The 18,693-nt window shown below is 39.1% G+C and overlaps 1 protein-coding gene across 1 annotated transcript in view; it reads right to left on the bottom strand.

Moving 5' to 3' along the window:
* The window catches only part of smc2 (structural maintenance of chromosomes 2), a 53,531-nt gene that overhangs the window by 2,583 nt on the left and 32,255 nt on the right, over positions 1 to 18,693 (bottom strand). The window contains exons 15-23 of the mRNA XM_060839366.1: positions 17,656 to 17,791; positions 14,401 to 14,525; positions 10,918 to 11,111; positions 10,246 to 10,389; positions 9,958 to 10,152; positions 6,556 to 6,756; positions 5,189 to 5,305; positions 2,380 to 2,540; positions 397 to 544 (exon numbers count right to left, since the gene is read on the bottom strand). Of these exons, the coding sequence (XP_060695349.1) occupies positions 397 to 544; positions 2,380 to 2,540; positions 5,189 to 5,305; positions 6,556 to 6,756; positions 9,958 to 10,152; positions 10,246 to 10,389; positions 10,918 to 11,111; positions 14,401 to 14,525; positions 17,656 to 17,791 (1,421 nt within the window). The remainder of the gene's footprint in view (positions 1 to 396; positions 545 to 2,379; positions 2,541 to 5,188; positions 5,306 to 6,555; positions 6,757 to 9,957; positions 10,153 to 10,245; positions 10,390 to 10,917; positions 11,112 to 14,400; positions 14,526 to 17,655; positions 17,792 to 18,693) is intronic.

The raw sequence follows: 18,693 nt of genomic DNA, 5'->3' as shown, positions 1-18,693 counted from the left end.
AGCACGCATATTAATAGGACAAATAAAAATAGCCTCCATGCTCTGGATCAGGAAGGGGTAAACTATTGTTAGTCAGTGTTCAATAATGTCTGTTTGAAGCATTAGTGAAGCAGACTAATTAGGTGCTGAACTCACATTGTTAAACAGGTAACTAAATGCTCAAAATATCATGAACAGAATGTGGACAGAGTAGGGGCTCAGACTTACATAGAGCTAATCTTAATTGAGAAATACATGTTTCAGAATTGGGATGGGAGAGCAGGAAGATATAAGCAGCAAAGAAAATAGGAATGAGACAGGAAAGGCAAAAGGGAGCCGAGAGTTCGATTAATATGCTGTCAAAAATTATATTAACGCATTTATCTGCTCTTTTTTAAAAAAACATTAGTTACATACCTGGGAGTGCTGGAAGTGTGTTCGCAGCATTTGCCCAATGTTCTGAGTATGAGAAAGGTCCAAAGCTGCATCAACTTCATCCAGAATATAAATTGGAGCAGGTTTAAACAGCAACATAGCCAGGATCAGAGATAGAGCCACGAGTGACCTGTGGAATGTAAAAATAGAACCAATCACATTCTGGTACTGCAACAGATTTTGAATGAAAAGCTCTAAACTTAAATTTGAACAGATCAAGTGCTAACTCCAGTATTGTTCTCACTATCAAAGCTCATTTATTTATCCTCTCTACTAGCATTAACATTCCCTTTGTCTTTTGTTCCAGGGGTATTTTTACCATCTGTTCTGCTTGTTCCTCCACCTTTTCTGCAGCATAAAACCCATCACTTTTTCAGCTGTCTCCAGTGCAAAGAATCATACTGAATTTGAAATGTTGATTCTGTTTTTCTTTCAATAATAGAGTTATACCAGTATACTGTTTTAAGTGTTTTTTTTTAATTTAACCCATTTTCCTAATCAACCTGTTCAGAGATATTACTCCACATATCTGGAGCAAGTGTGCCATGATCCCAGGCTCCCAATCCAGGGTAGGAAAACATATTGTTTTTATTTCTGACTCGATAACAAATTACTGCCCAAGACAATTAACAAGTCAAATGAGTATAATTGTCTTGATGTTTTTATTTTGGAGGAATTGTTAACACTAAGGCTCCTCCCTTCCCCCTCAGGTGAGTATAAAAGACCTAAACCTTGAAGAGAAGCAGGAGGGTCACCCCAGTGTCCTGACCAATATCTGTCAGCCAACAGAGAAAACATTATTTGGTCATTATCTCTGAGAGGAATGGGACTGATTGGACTCAGTGAATCGAGTGGACCTCTATGACACAGACTTAGGTGCAAAATTGAAGCAACTTCTGGCTGATTTCTCTGCGTTATATTTATTTCTAAAAGGCAGTGACAACAGAAAACATGGAAGCAAAAGCAATACACTATGGATGGTGGAAATCAAATAAGAGGTGAAGCAGCATTTGTGGAGACAGAAAAATCGATAAAAGATAATCAATCTGAAACATTCTTTGCTGGATGCTGTCTAACTTACTGAATCTATTAAATAAAACAAAGAACGCCGAAAATAAAGTATGGGGTTTCAACATCCAGTTATCTAACTGAGTTTGCTACTCTCAGCAACCTATAAACAAGGGCTCCTGAGTAAAATGAGCTCCCAATCTCCAAGAATACAGATGAGTGGAAAGTAGATAATGAAACTGGAAGAGGCTGTACGATTACCGAGGATGCATCTGTCCTAACAAAGTTGAAAAATAGAGGGGCAAGTGGATGATTTTTGATTCATTTTAAACAATGGTGGTTGGACAATGTTTTCTACTGGCAAAGAGAACAGTTTAAAATAAAAGAGAGGTTCTGATCAAGACCTTACTGTTTGTAAGTTACCTTGTTTGTTTCTCTCCAAACGAACAAGAACTACACATAAATGCCTGACTTGCTGAATATTTTCAGCAATTATTTTTCAGAGGTTTGTAAGACCGTAAATCTCTTCAAGGCATTGTGAAAGGTACCATATGAAGGACAGTTCTATCTTTCTAAATGGCTTCAGACTAATAACAGAAATTGCACATGCTGTTCAGGCTGAAATTCAGAATGTCAAATAAAGAGTCTGAGAACAACGTTAAGGGTTACTTTATAAGCTATGGACAACTGTACTGTCTCATCAGTTCTAGTACATAGACCTGCCTATCTGGCTGTAGATATGTAGTACACTTGAGAATGTCCAAAGATGGAGCCAATTTGCTTAATGGCCCAGCCTGTCACTCACTTGGTAGGTGACGAACTTTGACACAATATTCTTGTGAAAATTTCAGCAAAGTTACATGAGAGGCAAACTGCAAGTTCTGAAAGCAAACTACTATAGCTGAAGGTTGACAGAGGAAGTATTTACATTAAAAAATAAGTAACATTCAGACAGACCTTTGACCACCACTAAGCTCGGTAAGGTTGTCCTTCCAGGCATCGCCAAGAGCTACTTTGAATTCAATTCCATCTAGAATGGTCTTGCCTTCAGGAGGTACCAACATGGCATTAGCTCCAGGAAGCAATGTGGAGAAAATTGAGCCAAAATCTTTGTCTACCTGTTAAAAGAGTTAAGTCAAAAAACAAAAATGATATTGGGCAATATATTAGGTTGAAAATACAGTGATTACAGTTAATTTGTTGAGTTTTGAAAAGATTTGAAGCTCAGTTTGAGGTTCTGGATGTAGGTTTGCTCACTGAGCTGGAAGGTTCATTTCCAGGTGTTTCGTCACCCGACTAGGTAACATCTTCAGTGGGCCTCCGGGCGAAGCACTGTTGATAATTCGTGCTTTTTATTTATAATGTTTGGGTTTCTTTGGGTTGGTGATGTCATTTCCTATGGTGATGTCATTTCCTGTTTGTTTTCTCAGGGGATGGTAGATGGGGGCTAACTCGACGTGTTTGTTGATAGAGTTCTGGTTGGAATGCCATGCTTCTACGAATTCTCGTGCGTACCTCGGTTTGGCTTGTCCTAGAATGGATGTGCTGTCCTAGCCAAGGTGGTGTCCTTCTTCCTCTGTATGTAAGAATACTAGCAACAGAGGGTCACTAGGACAAGCCAAACAGAGACACGCATGAGAATTCCTAGAAGTATGGCATTCCAACCGAAACTCTACCAACAAACACATCGAGTTAGACTCCATTTACCACCCCCTGAGAAAAAGAACCGGAGGTGACATCACCACAGGAAATGACATCACCAGCCCTGATTTCCCTCTTAAGTATACTCCTACAGCCTTTATACTCTAAGGATTCACTCGATCTATCCTGTCTATACCTTACATATGCTTCCTTCTTTTATTAATGAAACCCTCAATTTCTTTAGTCATCCAGCATTCCCTGTACCTACCAGCCTTTCCTTTCACCCTAACAGGAATATATTTACTCTGGATTCTCATTATCTCATTTCTGAAGGCTTCCCATTTTCCAGATGTCTTTTCACCTGTGAACATCTGCCCCCAATCAGCTTTTGAAAGTTTTTGCCTAATACCATCAAAATTGGAAGTGTGGTGAACAGCGAAGAAGGTTACCTCAGATTACAACAGGATCTTGACCAGATAGGCCAATGGGCTAAGAAGTGGCAGTTGGAGTTTAATTCAGGTAAATGTGAGGTGCTGCATTTTGGGAAAGCAAATCTTAGCAGGGCTTATATACTTAATGGTAAGGTCCTAGAGGGCATTGCTGAACAAAGAGTGCAGGTTCATAGCTCTTTGAAAGTGGAGTCGCACGTAGATAGGATAGTGAAGGTGGTGTTTAGTATGCTTTCCTTTATTGGTCAGAGTATTGAGTACAGGAGGTGGGAGGTCATGTTGCGGCTGTACAGGACATTGGTTAGGCCACTGTTGGAATATTGCATGCAATTCTGGTCTCCTTCCTATCGAAAAAATGTTGAGAAACTTGAAAGGGTTCAGAAAAGATTTACAAGGATGTTGCCAGGCTTGGAGGATTTGAGCTATAGGGAGAGTCTTAACATGCTGGGGCTTTTTTCCCTGGAGGGTCGGAGGCTGAGGGGTGACCTTTTAGAGGTTTACAGAGTTATGAGGGGCATGGATAGGATAAATAGACAAAGTCTTTTCCCAGGGGTCGGGGAGTCCAGAACTAGAGGGCATAGGGTTAGGGTGAGAGGAGAAAGATATAAAAGAGACCTAAGGGGCAACGTTTTCACACAGAGGGTGGTACATGTTTGGAATGAGCTGCCAGAGCAAGTGGTGGAGGCTGGTACAATTGCAATGTTTAAAAGGCATTTGGATGGGTATATGAATAGGAAGGGTTTGGAGTGATATAAGCCGAGTGCTGGCAGGTGGGACTAGATTGGGTTGGGATATCTGGTCGGCATGGAGGGGATGGACCAAAGGGTTTGTTTCCATGCTGTACATATCTATTTCTCTACGACTCTATAAACCCAAACGTATAAGTAGAAAGCAGGAATGATCAATTGTGCTTCGCCCGGAGGTCCACTGAAGATGTTACCTAGTAGGGTGACAAAACACCTGGAAATGAACCTTCCAACCCAGCGAGCATCTACAGTTAACTTGTTCCAGGAGCTTCCTATAAGTTGCACATTCTGCTTAGTCACAAATTCATAAGTGACTTAATGGAGTCAATCCCCATCTTTGACTTCTGAAGTAAAGAATCTAGTGATGTATGATGGTCCATTTAAAAGTTGTAACAAAATGAATTCATACACATTTAAAACAAAAAGTCCACATGCATTGAAATTGCATATTAAAACTTGAGATACAGTTGTGGAATATCACAATTCTCAGTCAATTCCAAACTAAGGCAGTGAGAGTCCATTGCCTCATTCCAGACATTTAGCAACACAATTTAAAAGAATATATTTGTCTTTTTTAATTCCATAGCCAAAAGAGGCAAAGTAAACAGTGATTTTCTTTTCACTTGTTGATCAATGCAAAAGAAAGTCAACATCAACAAACAATATATTCAAAGAAAGCCACAGGCAGTTGAACAACTTTAGTCTGAGATCAGTAAATTCGTAGCTTTGAATAATTAATTCTAGGTCTTATCCAATGAGTCCTAATTATTTCTTACTGGCTGACTATTGGAGAATAGTTATCGCTTGTGTTTTCCTTGGTATACTTTTGACTTTACTGCTACTTATTTTGTTTTGTATATTCTGCTTCTTCAAAAACAAAGAAAACAACTTCCAAGCCAACAAAATATTGATATATGCATTAGTTTTTACCTGTTTCCAAGCAATATTCAGGGCTTCATTTTTCTTTTTATCCAATTCTTCAATAGTCGAAAGAATTTTTGATTTGTCATTTTGAACTATCCTTTTTTTCTTCATCAAATCATTGTACTGTGAAAAGCATAAAGGGAGTTGGCTTAGAATTTATGAACGTTCCTCTTAATGAGTTGCACCTTTCCTATATATAGTAACATGCAGATGTCCAAGACTGACAACTACAATTTGTGGTGGCATAGTGGTAATGTCACTAGATGAGCAATTCAAAGGCAGAGGCAAATTCCCTGGGAACATGGGTTCAAATTCCACATTGCAGCAGTTGGTGGAATTTCATTTCAATTAATAAACGTCTGCAATATAAAGCTGGTCCCAGTAATAGTGACCTTGAAAACTATCAGTGAAAATGACCATCTGTCTCACTAATGTTCTTTACGGAAGAAAATCTGTTATGTGTCTGTTATGTGACTCCAGATCAACAGCAATGTAGTTGACTCATAAACATCCTCTCAGATAGTCTATCAAGCCATTCAGTTCAAGGGAAATTAGGGATGGCCTTGCAAAAGACAGCCTCATGGACAAATAGCAAAATAAAAAAGTAGTGCATACAATTCTCAGTCATTTCAGAGGAACCCACCTTTAAATTTAACGGGTATGCACACATTATGCAATTATGTAGGACACATCAACAGCCTTAAAACCTTGTGTTGTTTACAGTATTTTCTGTCAATCTTTTCAAATGCATGGGAGACTTGTTCATTACAAAGCCAATAGTCAGCAGAAATGCCAAGTCAGGAAGCAATAATAAAACAGAACTGTTCCAAATGCCAGACCCCAGAACATCCATTCCGTCAATCACTGGATAAACACGACTCTTAATTATAGCTATTAACAAGGCTATATTTACCATTTTGAAAAGAAAAACAGCTGCAGGTGATGGATGTCAGCATGTATCCATATCATTGCTTGTATTTAATAATTGAGATGTTCTTTTAATAGCAGAACAAATTAATCATGCCCAGTACTTCTAGAATAGCATATCACATCACTGACAGGGCTTAATAAAAAGCTGTCATTTGCAAAGCCAACCTTTAGTCACCTAGAAGCTGCTATGATTATCAGGCAACTAAATATCATAGTTATCTTTGTTGCAGGGACATTTTTTTCAAGCCTAAAAGCAAGGCCAAGAGAACCAATTTACTTACATTTAAGAGGACTTGTATTAAGTAGAAAACAAAATAGCTCTCTTACTGCCAACTGCCAGATCAGATAGGCAAGGATTAAAGCATCAGCTCTATGAATATGAGAACTACAAATTTACTTTTGTTTCTTCTGTGCTCTAAAGAGATTTAAATGTAAAGTCTTACCCGCTCCTCTGCTTGGCTAAGCATGTTCATTGCCCTCACATTCACATTTTTGCCCAGTATATCTTTCTTCTCCTGTAGTTGCTGAAGCCTCTGGCCTGCTTCTTTAGGATTATTTGCTTTAAAATCATAGACTGTGTTGGGCTGGCCAAAGAGATGTTTTTCAGAGGTAATCCACTCATACTCTTTCAGCATTTTGGTCACCTGCACAAGTTTTAAATAGATCAAGAAAAGGAAGAGAGCTATTGTAAAGATCAACAATGTAATTCCGACTTCTTAAACAAATCCTGCTAAACATTTGATTCATAAAGATAAAATCATTCTTTTTTGCCTGCACTGGAAACCAAGTAGCCAACTATTTGCCAAAAGTTTGCAAACATAATTTGCTTTCTACACTCATTTGCACCAGGTGTGCAATTTCTAAGTAATTCTTATGTTGACATTTAATAGAACACACCACCATTTTGGATACTGAGCATGCATTTAATGGGAATGGCAACTATGTGAAGTGTATAGAGGTTATCTACCTAAGGTCACCTCATTTTAATAAAAGTATCAAGTTTCACAAGTTCCATATTCAGCTTGACAATCGCAGGAGAGGGAAAAGGAAAGGAAAGCAGGATTCAAATTCTTAAAAGACCATGGGAAACCTTTATAGCACACAGCCATTATAGTCTACATCTTTGCCTCATTTACTGATCACAGGTCTGCTTGCAGCTCCCTCGAATGGTCTTCCTCCAACAGTCACAAAGACTAAAACAGATTCCTACAACCGTCTACCTCTAGCTTCATCCAGAAACAGAATTTTGATGCATTGCTTGATTTACAGTACAGTATTATTCTCCATATCAGATTGATTTTTAACATAACCAGTATCAACTATCTATCCCCGGAAACCCCAGCCCTTATCATTTCACAAGTAGACTTCTTCAAGGCTCACCTGACCAACCAGCCTTTCTCACTAATGAGCTACTAAATATTGGAATTTCATTCCTGCTGTCCTTAGCAAATTCCATTAACTTGATGCATTCTAGCAAATTGACAAGTCTTTCTCACAGATCACATGGAATACAGGGAGAACTAGCCATTTGGACACAGAACTGGCTCAAAAGGTAGAAGACAGCGGAGGGTTGTTTTTCAGACTGTTACCAGTGGAGTGTCACAAGGATCGGTGCTGGGTCCACTACCTTTCATCATTTATAGAAATGTTTTGGATGAGAGCATAAGAGGTACAGTTAGTAGGCTTGCAGATGACACCAAAATTGGAAATGTAGTGGACAGCTAAGAAGGTTACCTCAGATTATAACAGGATCTTGATCAGATGGGCCAGTGGACTGAGAAGTGGCAGATAGAGTTTAATTTAGATAAATGAGAGGTGCTGCATTTTGAGAAAGCAAATCTTAGCAGAACTTATATACTTAATGGTAAGGTCCTAGGGAGTTTTGCTGAACAAAGAGACCTTGGAGTGTAGGTTCATAGCTCCTTGAAAGTGGAATAGCAGGTAAATAGGATAGTGAAGAAGTCATTTGGTATGCTTTGCTTTATTGGTCAGAGTATTGAGTACAGGAGTTGGGAGGTCATGTTGAGGCTGTACAGGACATTGGTTAGGCCACTGTTAGAATACTGCGTGCAATACTGGTCTCCTTCCTATCAGAAAGATGTTGTGAAACTTGAAAAGACTTACAAGGATGTTGCCAGGGTTGGAGGATTTGAGCTATAAGGAGAAAGTGAATAGGCGAGGGCTGTTTTCCCTGGAGCATCAGAGGCTGAGGGGTGACATCATAAAGGTTTATAAAATCATGAAGGGCATGGATAGGATTAGATTAGACTTACAGTGTGGAAACAGGCCCTTCGGCCCAACAAGTCCACACCGACCCGCCGAAGCGAAACCCACCCATACCCCTACATTACCCCTTACCTAACACTATGGGCAATTTAGCATGGCCAATTCACCTGACCCGCACATCTTTGGACTGTGGGAGGAAACCGGAGCACCCGGAGGAAACCCACGCAGACACGGGGAGAACGTGCAAACTCCACACAGTCAGTCGCCTGAGTCGGGAATTGAACCCGGGTCTTCAGGCGCTGTGAGGCAGCAGTGCTAACCACTGTGCCACCGTGCCGCCCACTAGGATAAAGAGACAAAATCTTTTCCCTGGGTGAGGGAGTCCAGATCTAGAGGGCATAGGTTTAGGGCGAGAGGGGAAAGATATAAAAGAGACCTAAGGGGCAACGTTTGCATGCAGAGGGTAGTATGTGTATAGAATGAGCTGACAGAGGGAGTGGTGGAGTCTAGTACAATTGCAACATTTAAAAGGCATCTGGATGGGTATACAAATAGGAAGAGTTTGGAGGGCTATGGGCCGGGTGCTGGCAGGTGGGACTAGATTGGGTTGGGATATCTAGTTGGCATGGGCAACTTGGACCGAAGGGTCTGTTTCCGTGCTGTACATCTCTAAATTCTTACTAACCTTGATCCAAACCTAATAGTCTACAATTCTGCAATCAACACACCCGCTTCTATCTTTGGTCTAAACGTTGCTCAGCGTTTGATCCCTACTTTCCATATGTGCTTTACATCATTCCCAACAGTCTTCCCTGCTCAGTATACTCTTGCTACTCAGGTAATCCCAAGTTACCTCTTTGTATGACCATGGACAATGTGATTAGTTTGTTTCAAGCAGTAAAATGGTCAAAAAGTTAAAAAACTTGATTCCAAAGCATTAAATTTTACAAAATCATTAAAGTGTTAATTTAAATAACGTAACATTAAACTATTTTATTTAGTCACTACAATTACTAATTCATTTTTATTTTCATGTAAACCTGTTTGCTTTCATCAGAATTCTAACAATTGTTAACTTTTATTAAAAGATAGATAAAACAGAGAAGGGGGAAAAGATATTTTAATTGCCGAGAGCATCAAAAACACCAGCATTTAGGCTTCTACTTCAGAAGTATGACAGTCGTCAATATAGAAACAAACTGGAAGCTTAAATTACATTCAACAATAAAGACAAATGTGGATGGACAATACAGTTAAATAATTTGTAATGGATTTGAATCGGTTATAGAAATTGCAGTCAAGTAACAGTAAAATTTTACATAAATGTAGGCCCAATCTTTATAGCTATGTTGCCATTTAGTTTTGCCACCTTCAATGTGGAAAAATAATTAGAACAATAGTGATGGAAGTTTACAAAGCTGTAATAATATTTTTGCTCTTATCATTCAGGTTACATTCAAATCACTCCATATAATTTAGGTAGTCATTTGGTACCTAACCCATTTTCTAAACTCACAAAATGCTTAATTCCTGGCAGCATTGCTATTAATTTGTGATTGTACAGTAATTAATCTTTCCATTAATCACTTATTACTTTCTCTTTATTTTCTTGTACTAACCTTAGCAGCAGCCTCAGCAGTGTCCTTTTTATGTTTATGAATGTTGTGCTCCAATTCCTGAATTTTCAACTGTGCTTCATTTTTTTGTTTCACTAACTCAGATATGGAATTGGCTTTGATTTGTATTTCTTTATTCTGAGACTTTATGGTTTCCTTTTGTTTAGCCAGGTCATCCTGAGCCTTCTTCACAGCTTCCTGCAATTAAAAGAATGAAATACACATACAATTATCAAAATCGCGTAACCTGCACTTTGCAGATTATAGGTTTCTATTTTAATACATTAGTACCTTATTATTTGCTATTTCTTCAGCCATGTTTTCAATCTGCTCTTTGTAAGATTTGATGGCTTCATCCACAGCCTCAATCTGCTGTTTGTACGCAGTCTGTTCACGCTTCAACTCTTCCAGTTCTAAAAGCAAAGCATCCACTTCCTACAGATTAAACACGACAAACCAGGATCAACAGAGAGGAAAAACAAAAGCAACGGGCAAGATTTTCCTCGTTTCTCCTACACTTCATTTTGGAACACAAATTAAAACCCCCTGAACAAACATGCACTGAAAAGGAACCAACAAAATGCTGCCTATATTCTGCATTGTTTCTTTTATCAACACATTGACATCTAACTTGCATAAAATCATGTCTATCTGAAAGTAGATTTTCCACATTTCCTATTCAGGATCACTGGCTGTTTAACTCATTTGCACTTGTTTTAAAAGAATTTTAAAATTTCAGTCCTGTTTCAATTCACAAAAGTTGGTTCCTTTTCTTCAACCTACAGAAATAACTTAATTCCAAAAGTTCTGCACACATCTTTATCTCCACTTTTCTGTCACATATTACAGGGGGAAAATAAATCAGAGCTGTGCAATTTTGACTCATCACCAAACACAACAGATCTCTTATTCAGACAAACTGGATTTGTGACAAATTATACATCTCATTGCAATGTTAAGCACCTGTTGTTTCCCTTTAGTTTTCTTATTGGACAAATCGGCCTTCTTTTTAGCATCATCAAGCCTTTTCTGAGCTTCTTTTAGTTCTTTCTCCCTCTCAAACTCTGCATTTTTCATTTTGTTTTCCAAGATCTTGTACTTTTCTTCAGCCTTCTTTTGAATTTCTTTTGTTTTTTTCAGCGTTGCTTCACACTCATCTAAAATTAAAAGACACCATAAATATGTGCTACGTTGAGGTCACACCACAGCATACTCTGTGGTTAATCTCTTTGAGCAAAAAGTAGCAGAGTACACTTGAGACAATCCGATAATGACCAATTTGATTATTGCAAATGAAAAGTTAGTTGTCAAGATTTTTGTGGACAATAGAAGGAAAAGTCTTGCAATGAAAAAACGGAAGTTCCAAATACTCATCAAGAAAATGTTCCTTGCATCATTAATTTCTTTTCATTTGTAACTAAAGAAATTTAATTTGCAGGAGGCAGAGTAATGATAAAGTCACGAGTTGAGTGTTTTGGATTCGCAGTTTAGCATTTTGGTGGCAAGAGTTCAAAACCCACACATCAGGCGTGACACGGGAATTCAATAAAAATATGGTGTTAAATGCTAGCCTAATGGTATCCACAGAATCACGGACAACCGTTGTAAACATCCATCTGGTTCACTAACATTCGTCCGGGAAGAAAATCCAAAATTCTTACTAGCCACATGTGACTCCAGACTCTCAGTAATATGATTGACTCTTATCTGCCCTCTAAAAGAACCTAGCAAACTAGCTCAAGGTCAATTAGGGATGGGCAATAAACATTGGTCAAGCCAGCAAAGACCACATCCCTTCATCAAAAAATACTAGCACGTGTATTCAGGTCACTTTTACAAATTGAAAGCAAGTTATCCTGGAGAATTTAACACATTCTCCAACCTAACATTAAACCTCTCACAATTACTTGTTGTTAAATCAAGCTTCTTGGGCAGTTTGATGCATTAGCAAAATTTACTTCTGATTTAAATCAGAAGACTTTCGATAAAGAATCTCATTAATGTGTTTTAAAGCTTGAACAATTCATGCCAGGGTTGATGTTCGCAGGTGAAGGGCCAGCTGAAAAGTGGGTAGCCTTCGAAAAAATGAGATAACGAGAGTCCAGAGACGTATATCCCTGTTCGGGTGAAAGGAAAGGCTGGTAGGTGTAGGGAATGATGAATGACTAGAGAAATTAAGATTTTGGTTAAGAAAAAGAAGGAAGTACATGTCAGGTACAAATAGGAAAGATCGAATGAATGAATCCTTAGAAGAGTATTAAAGGCAGTAGGAGAGCAAAATCAGGAGGGCAAAAGGGCATATGAGATACTTTGGCAAATAGGGTTAAGGAAAATCCAGAAGGATTTTTATAAAGACATTAAAGGACAAAAGGGTAACTGGGGAGAGAATACGGCCACTTAAAGATCAGCAAGACAGCCTACGTGTGGAGCCGCAGAAGATGGGGCAAGATACTAAACAAGTAATTTGCATCAGTGTTTACCGTGGAGAAGGACCTGAAGATATAGAAAGTGGGGAAATAGATGGTGATATCAAAGTGCCCCTTGTTGAGATATTTGGATCATCGATAGTCACAGGTGCAGTGCTGGAAGACTGGTGGTTGGGTAACGTGGTGCCACTATTTAAGAAAGGTGGTAAGGACAAGCCAAGGATGTGTAGACCAGTGAGCCTGACGTGGTGGTGAGCAAGTTTTTGGAGGGAATCCTGAGGGACACGATTTACATGTATTTAGAAAGGCAAGGACTGATTAGCAATAGTTAGCATGGCTTTGTACATGGGAAATCATGTCTCCCAAACTTGATTGAGTTTCTTGAAGAAGTAACAAGGAGGATTGATGAGGGCAGAGCAGTGGACATGATCTATATGGACCTCAGCAAGGTGTTCGACAAGGTTCCCCATGGGAGACTGGTTAGCAAGATTAAATTTCATGGGATACAGGGAGAACTAGCCAAATGGATACAGAACTGGCTCAAAGGTAGAAGACAGAGGATAGTGGTGGAGGCCTGTGACCAGTGGTGTGTCACAAGGATTGATGCTGGGTCCACTATTTTTCATCATTTACATAAATGATTTGGATGTGAATATAGGAGGCATAGTTAGTAAGTTTGTAGATGACACCAAAATTGAAGGTGTAGTGATTAGCAAAGAACTTTACCTCAGATTACAAAGGGGTCTTGATCAGATGGGCAAATTGGTTAAGGAGTGGCAGACGGAGTTTAATTTAGATAAAAGCAAGGTGCTGCATTTTGGAAAAACAAATCAGAGCAGGTCTCTTACACTTAATGGCATGGTCCTGTGGAGTGTTGCTGAACAAAGACCTTGAAGTGCAGGTTCATAGCTCCTTGAAAGTAGAGTTGCAGGTAGTAGGATAGTGAAGGTGGCATTTTGTATGCTTTCCTTTATCAGTCAGAGCATCAAGTATAGGAGTTGGGAGGTGATGTTGCGGCTGTACAGGACATTGGTTTGGCCACTTTTGGAATATTGCGTGCAATACTGGTCACCCTCCTGGAAGGATGTTGTGAAACTTGAAAGGGTACAGAAAAGAATTACAAGGATGTTGACAGTGTTGGAGGATTTGAGCTATAGGGAGAGGCTGAATAGACTGGGGCTGTTTTCCTTGAAACATTGGATGCTCAGGGGTGACCTTTGAGGTTTATAAGATCATGAGGAGCATGGATAGGACAAATAGACAAAGTCTTTTCCCTGGAGTGGGGGAATTTAGAACTAAAGGACATACATTTAGGATGAGAGGGGAAAGATATAAAAGGGATCTATGAGGCAAAGATTTCACACATGTATGTATATATGGAATAAGCTGCCAGAGGAAGTTGTGGAGGCTAGTACAATTACAGCATTTAAAAAGCATCTGATGGGTATATGAATAGGATAGGTTTAGAGGATATGGGCATGTGCTGACAAATGGGACTAGATCAGGTTAGGATATCTGGTCGGCATGGATGAATTGGACCGAAGTGTCTGTTTCCATGCTGTACATCTCTATGACTCTATATGATTTCAGATTATAAAGGGCAATAGTAATTGCTGATTCTCTTTTTTGAAAGAAGCAAAATTTAGTCAAAATCTGCCCTTTTTAAAGCCAAACTAGCTACTGAAGCTTACCTCACTAGGTATTTTGCCAGGTTACTCTTTTAACATACAAAGCAATAGATTCAGTTCTAATGATACACCCCACGGATGCCATTTTATCACTTTTAGTAACAATGTTAACAGAAACAAATGTCAGCCATACTTCAAAGCCTTTTCCCAGAAGTAATGCAAAGCAGCCATTTTACACATTAACATTTAAACAGGTATTCAAAATTGAGGCCATATAAAATAGCGTGCTAGAATATATTCTTCTCTGACGATATCCTGCTTTCATGAAAATTATTCTTAAAATTTCAGTAATTCCATCCCCACCCCATCCCTTACAGTTATAGTATCAATACCAATAGTTTTTTGAAGGGTTTCCAATTCCTCCTGCTGTTTGTGGTAGGAGCTCTGTTGAAGCTTCACTAATAGTAATTCTTCCTCCTGAGATTTTAATTCACGTTGCTGTTTCAGCTCTCGGTATCTGAAAAGATTTGCAAGGACAAAAAAGAATCTGTATCATCAAATGTGACACATCAGAACACAAAGGGTGTTTTCAATTTGTTTACTGAATCACTTTGGCCTAAACAGTTAAATAAATATAGTCAAGCCTTTCCCTTTCTTGTTCTTTGATATCTCTGTAGTTATTATCTTTTTCATTACACTGCCAAAATTTAACCCACAAAGCTTCACTGGCCACATACACAAACTTTAAATCTGGCTAACGCCTTTTACAAAAGGAGTCCAAAAGCATGTGTATACTCTTTTCAACAGCCCAGCTTTACTACTACCACCAGGCTTTTCAGTCATGAGGAAATGCATGATTTATACCTGTGGAACAGATCAAAAATATGATGAAAAGTTTGAATAAAATGGATCAGGGTTGGGAAGGGAATGGAGAGACACCAGGTATTGGTTTTTGGCTCTGATATTCATTCAGAATCAGAACAGAAAGGCTTGCAAAATAACAGGGCACTTGGACTTACAAAGGATCAGTTGTCAATAACATTTTTGCAATATATAAATCGACAAAGTGGAGAAAAGAAACTGGTCCAGTACTGGCTACTTGGGAACATTTTGTACTGTCTCCAAAAAAAAGTCAAGTCACAGCTAAGGCAAGTGGGTCCTTGGGGGAAGATATGGCTTGTTGAACAGCAATGAGTAGATAAAGGGGGAGAGGGAGAAAAATAAGGCAGAGAATGATGGTCTCAATTATTATGTCATGGTTCATGGGTCCCTCATTTGTTGGAGGCAAGGGTAGAGAATAGCCTAACAAAAGGGTCAATAATGGCTAAAAGGAATAGGAATAGTTTTGATTGTGAAACTATGGAAGCTTTGAGCCGAGATTAGCAAAGTCTGATAGCATCAACAGATCCAGTCAGATTTGATGATGAATGGTTAAACTAGATGCACGTCATAAACATTCAAGTCTGTGCCGGTTGGACTTAAGGGATCAAAATATGGCTAAAGTACCAAAAGGAGAAAAGCTTTGATGGGCAGATGAAGGCTATTACTTGCACACGAGCATAAAAGACAGAGGTGAGGAAGCAATTCAGCAGATTGACAGATACAGATGCATTTTGGCAAATGGAAGGCCAAAGGCTGGAAACTTCAAAGTCTTAAATGCTCAAAGTCTTGTGGTAGAATGCAGTAGATTTGCAGATACGCTGGAGGCTCCTTACAGCACCAATTAACTAACACTCAAATTCAGGGATAGGTGTGGCAAATGAATGAGTTCATGAATTGATGGAGCGTCATAGTATCCACGAGCGCACTATTTGAGATTTTCTTGAGGAAAAGTCATGGAAAATTGAGATAGCAACAGAAAAAAAAAGGTCTCAGAGACTGTAGAAGGAAAACAATGTCAAAATTTCATGTCAGAACTGGAATAGGCTTTACATGTTACAATTTTTGCACACATACACAGTGGCAAGAAAGCTATTGTGTGGTGGGATGTGGAATGGAAAAAGATGGTTAATGATTAAACAATAAAAGAGACTGATGATGCAAGAGGTAATTATAAAGGGTAATGAAGAAATAAAAGATGTATCTGAAACAGTAGAGGGTCATTCAAGGAACTCAGTTGTGGTCTCAATAATGAGTAGTGTATGCCAGAAAAGCAGTTAAACAATGTCATCAACAATGAGAAACAGTCAACAAGCTGTAGAATAATGGCGACTGGGCAGCAGAGAAGGAGAACGGCAGCTAACAGAAACAGACTGATTCCAGTACGATGGTGCCTGAAAAGCTCCCTGCAGAGAAACAAAACCCCAAACTCAGGAGTAAACCTGATAGAACCAACATAATCTAGTAAAGATTACATGGAAAATGTCAGTGGCACTGGAGTAAGTAACATTAACTTCGAGTGCAAGCATTTTCTTGTGGGCTTCAGGATCCTGTCATCAGGTTCAGCTGGCAGTTAGAATTGAAGAGGAACATTCAACTGCAATTTCTCCTGAACTGGTCAATAAATGTCCAGAGAATGGGCTCTACATTCAATTAAGGATTCTGGATATTGGAAGATGACCTCACTCAAATTTTTTAAAATTTAAAATAAAAAGAACCTCTCAGCAAGGTCTGATAGCATCAACAGATCCAGTCAGATTTGATGATGAATGGTTAAACTAGATGCACGTCATAAACATTCAAGTCTGTGCCAGTTGGACTTAAGGGATCAAAATATGGATAAAGTACCAAAAGGAGAAAAGCTTTGATGGGCAGATGAAGGCTATTACTTGCACAAGTGCATAAAAGACAGAGGTGAGGAAGCAATTCAGCAGACTGACAGATACAGATACTGAGTCATTGTTGTATGATTAGAACGTACAACTTTTAAAACATGGCCGAAGGTGGCTGCTGAAGCCAAGAAAGATGGGAGGACCTCTAAGGCTTCGTAGAGCTCTGGCCCTGCTTCCTCAGTGCTATCAGACAGCTGCTTTGAACCCTGAATGCTTCTGGCAACCCAAAGGCAAATTAGGAAACTGCAGCATAATTCCATGCACAACCCCCCTCGCAGTTCAGGAAAACAACTTGCAAGTGGAATGGAGCCAAGAAGCTGACCTTTGTGCCTGCCCCAATCAGGACCTTGTAACCAGATTCTGGTTGAGTCTGAAACTTGTGGATGCAAGCCCAACTTAAGCTGACATAGAAGTATTGTATTAAGGGGCTACTTACATGGTCTGAGCTGCCTCTCTTTTGAAAGAGAGAGGAAACAGAAGCTCCCTATCCATTTCAATAGTTCAGTTAAGAGTTTTGGCAATAGAGCTCTCTCAGCCAGTTTTCTGTCCAGCACTACTACTTAACAAGCACCACAAATTGATCAGCTATTTGTTTAGTGATGAGGTATGAAGGGTTTTTCTTTGCCAATAAGACAAGCAAAATACATCAAAATAAAACATTGCATGTGAAGCACGTTGAATGTTTCGGAGAGGCTTGGCATAGTGCTATACAAATCTAAGTTCTCTCCTTGCAGTTGGGAGGGTGGGGGGAGTAGAGATGGAGACAGCTAGAATGTTAACTTGTATAAACAGTTGTCAATTTATACACTTTCAGCATTTCAAATAATAATTTCGGTAGAATAAAAGAGGTTTTAATAACCCAAGAAGCAGACATACATTTCAACAATATTCTGGAGACTTGCCAGCTCTTTATCCACTTGCTGCAATTCAGTTTGTTTTGACTTGAGCTCATTCTGGACATCCTTCAGCTCTTGGAGTTTAACCAGCACAGAGGCAGACTGCACACGGGCACCTGGTTAACACAATTAGTACAGAGAAGGGTCACAAATGCCTCGCCTATCCATTCACAAATCTTACAAATGGGAATGAAAAGCACCCGATAAAAGCACATTTCTGCTCACTGTGGCCCACAAACTTCAACAGCATGGAAATAAAGGGGTGGCCTTCATTTTAACAGGACCAAATAATGAAGTCGTCTGATTAAAAACACTTATCAAAGTAATGCTGGAAATAGAATCTCCTGCATTCATTCTTGGGTTACAAAGAGTAATTTTGTCTATTGGATATTATTTTCATCTTTTTCTCTACACAGTAGATTAGTAAATACCCAGATATATCCTGATCCAATTGATATTTAATAACCCTAGAAAGGGAGTTTGCCAGGCATATGTAAACTACAAATATCTGGCTGATTGCCAGGCACTGTATTTGAAAATGTGGCTGTACACAGCTATCAAGTGGATTTTTACTACAGAAACCAAAGAAATAGTGCAGAGAGACTGCAGTCATTCAATTCAATAACCAGTTTAAAACAAGTCTCGATGTGACTCGCAGCAGCAGTTGTGTGGGCAAATGCTTCAAAACTTGTAAATTACTGATCGTTTACTTGTACTTTAAATACATTTAAAAAACAACTGTGAAAGAGGATCTTAGACAGCACATTGGAAGGCAGGGTATTCAAGAGCTGCAATAAAAAAGTGCTGAAGGATGATTATGATGGTTCAGTTCTGTCTCCCTCAGATCAAGTATTTTGGTTTGTTTTTAATTACACCAACTTTACAGTTACCATAATCTACTGGAAAAGCTAAAAGGTCTTAAAATTGATAAATCTCCTGACCCCGATGGGATACACCCTAGAGTCTTGAGAGAGGTGGCTGAGGAAATAGCGGAGGCATTGGTTGAGATCTTTCAAAA

This window comes from Hemiscyllium ocellatum, chromosome 2 (assembly GCF_020745735.1).
Source record: "Hemiscyllium ocellatum isolate sHemOce1 chromosome 2, sHemOce1.pat.X.cur, whole genome shotgun sequence".
Taxonomy (NCBI): Eukaryota; Metazoa; Chordata; class Chondrichthyes; order Orectolobiformes; family Hemiscylliidae; genus Hemiscyllium; species Hemiscyllium ocellatum.
This window is presented reverse-complemented; position numbering and strand designations above follow the sequence as displayed.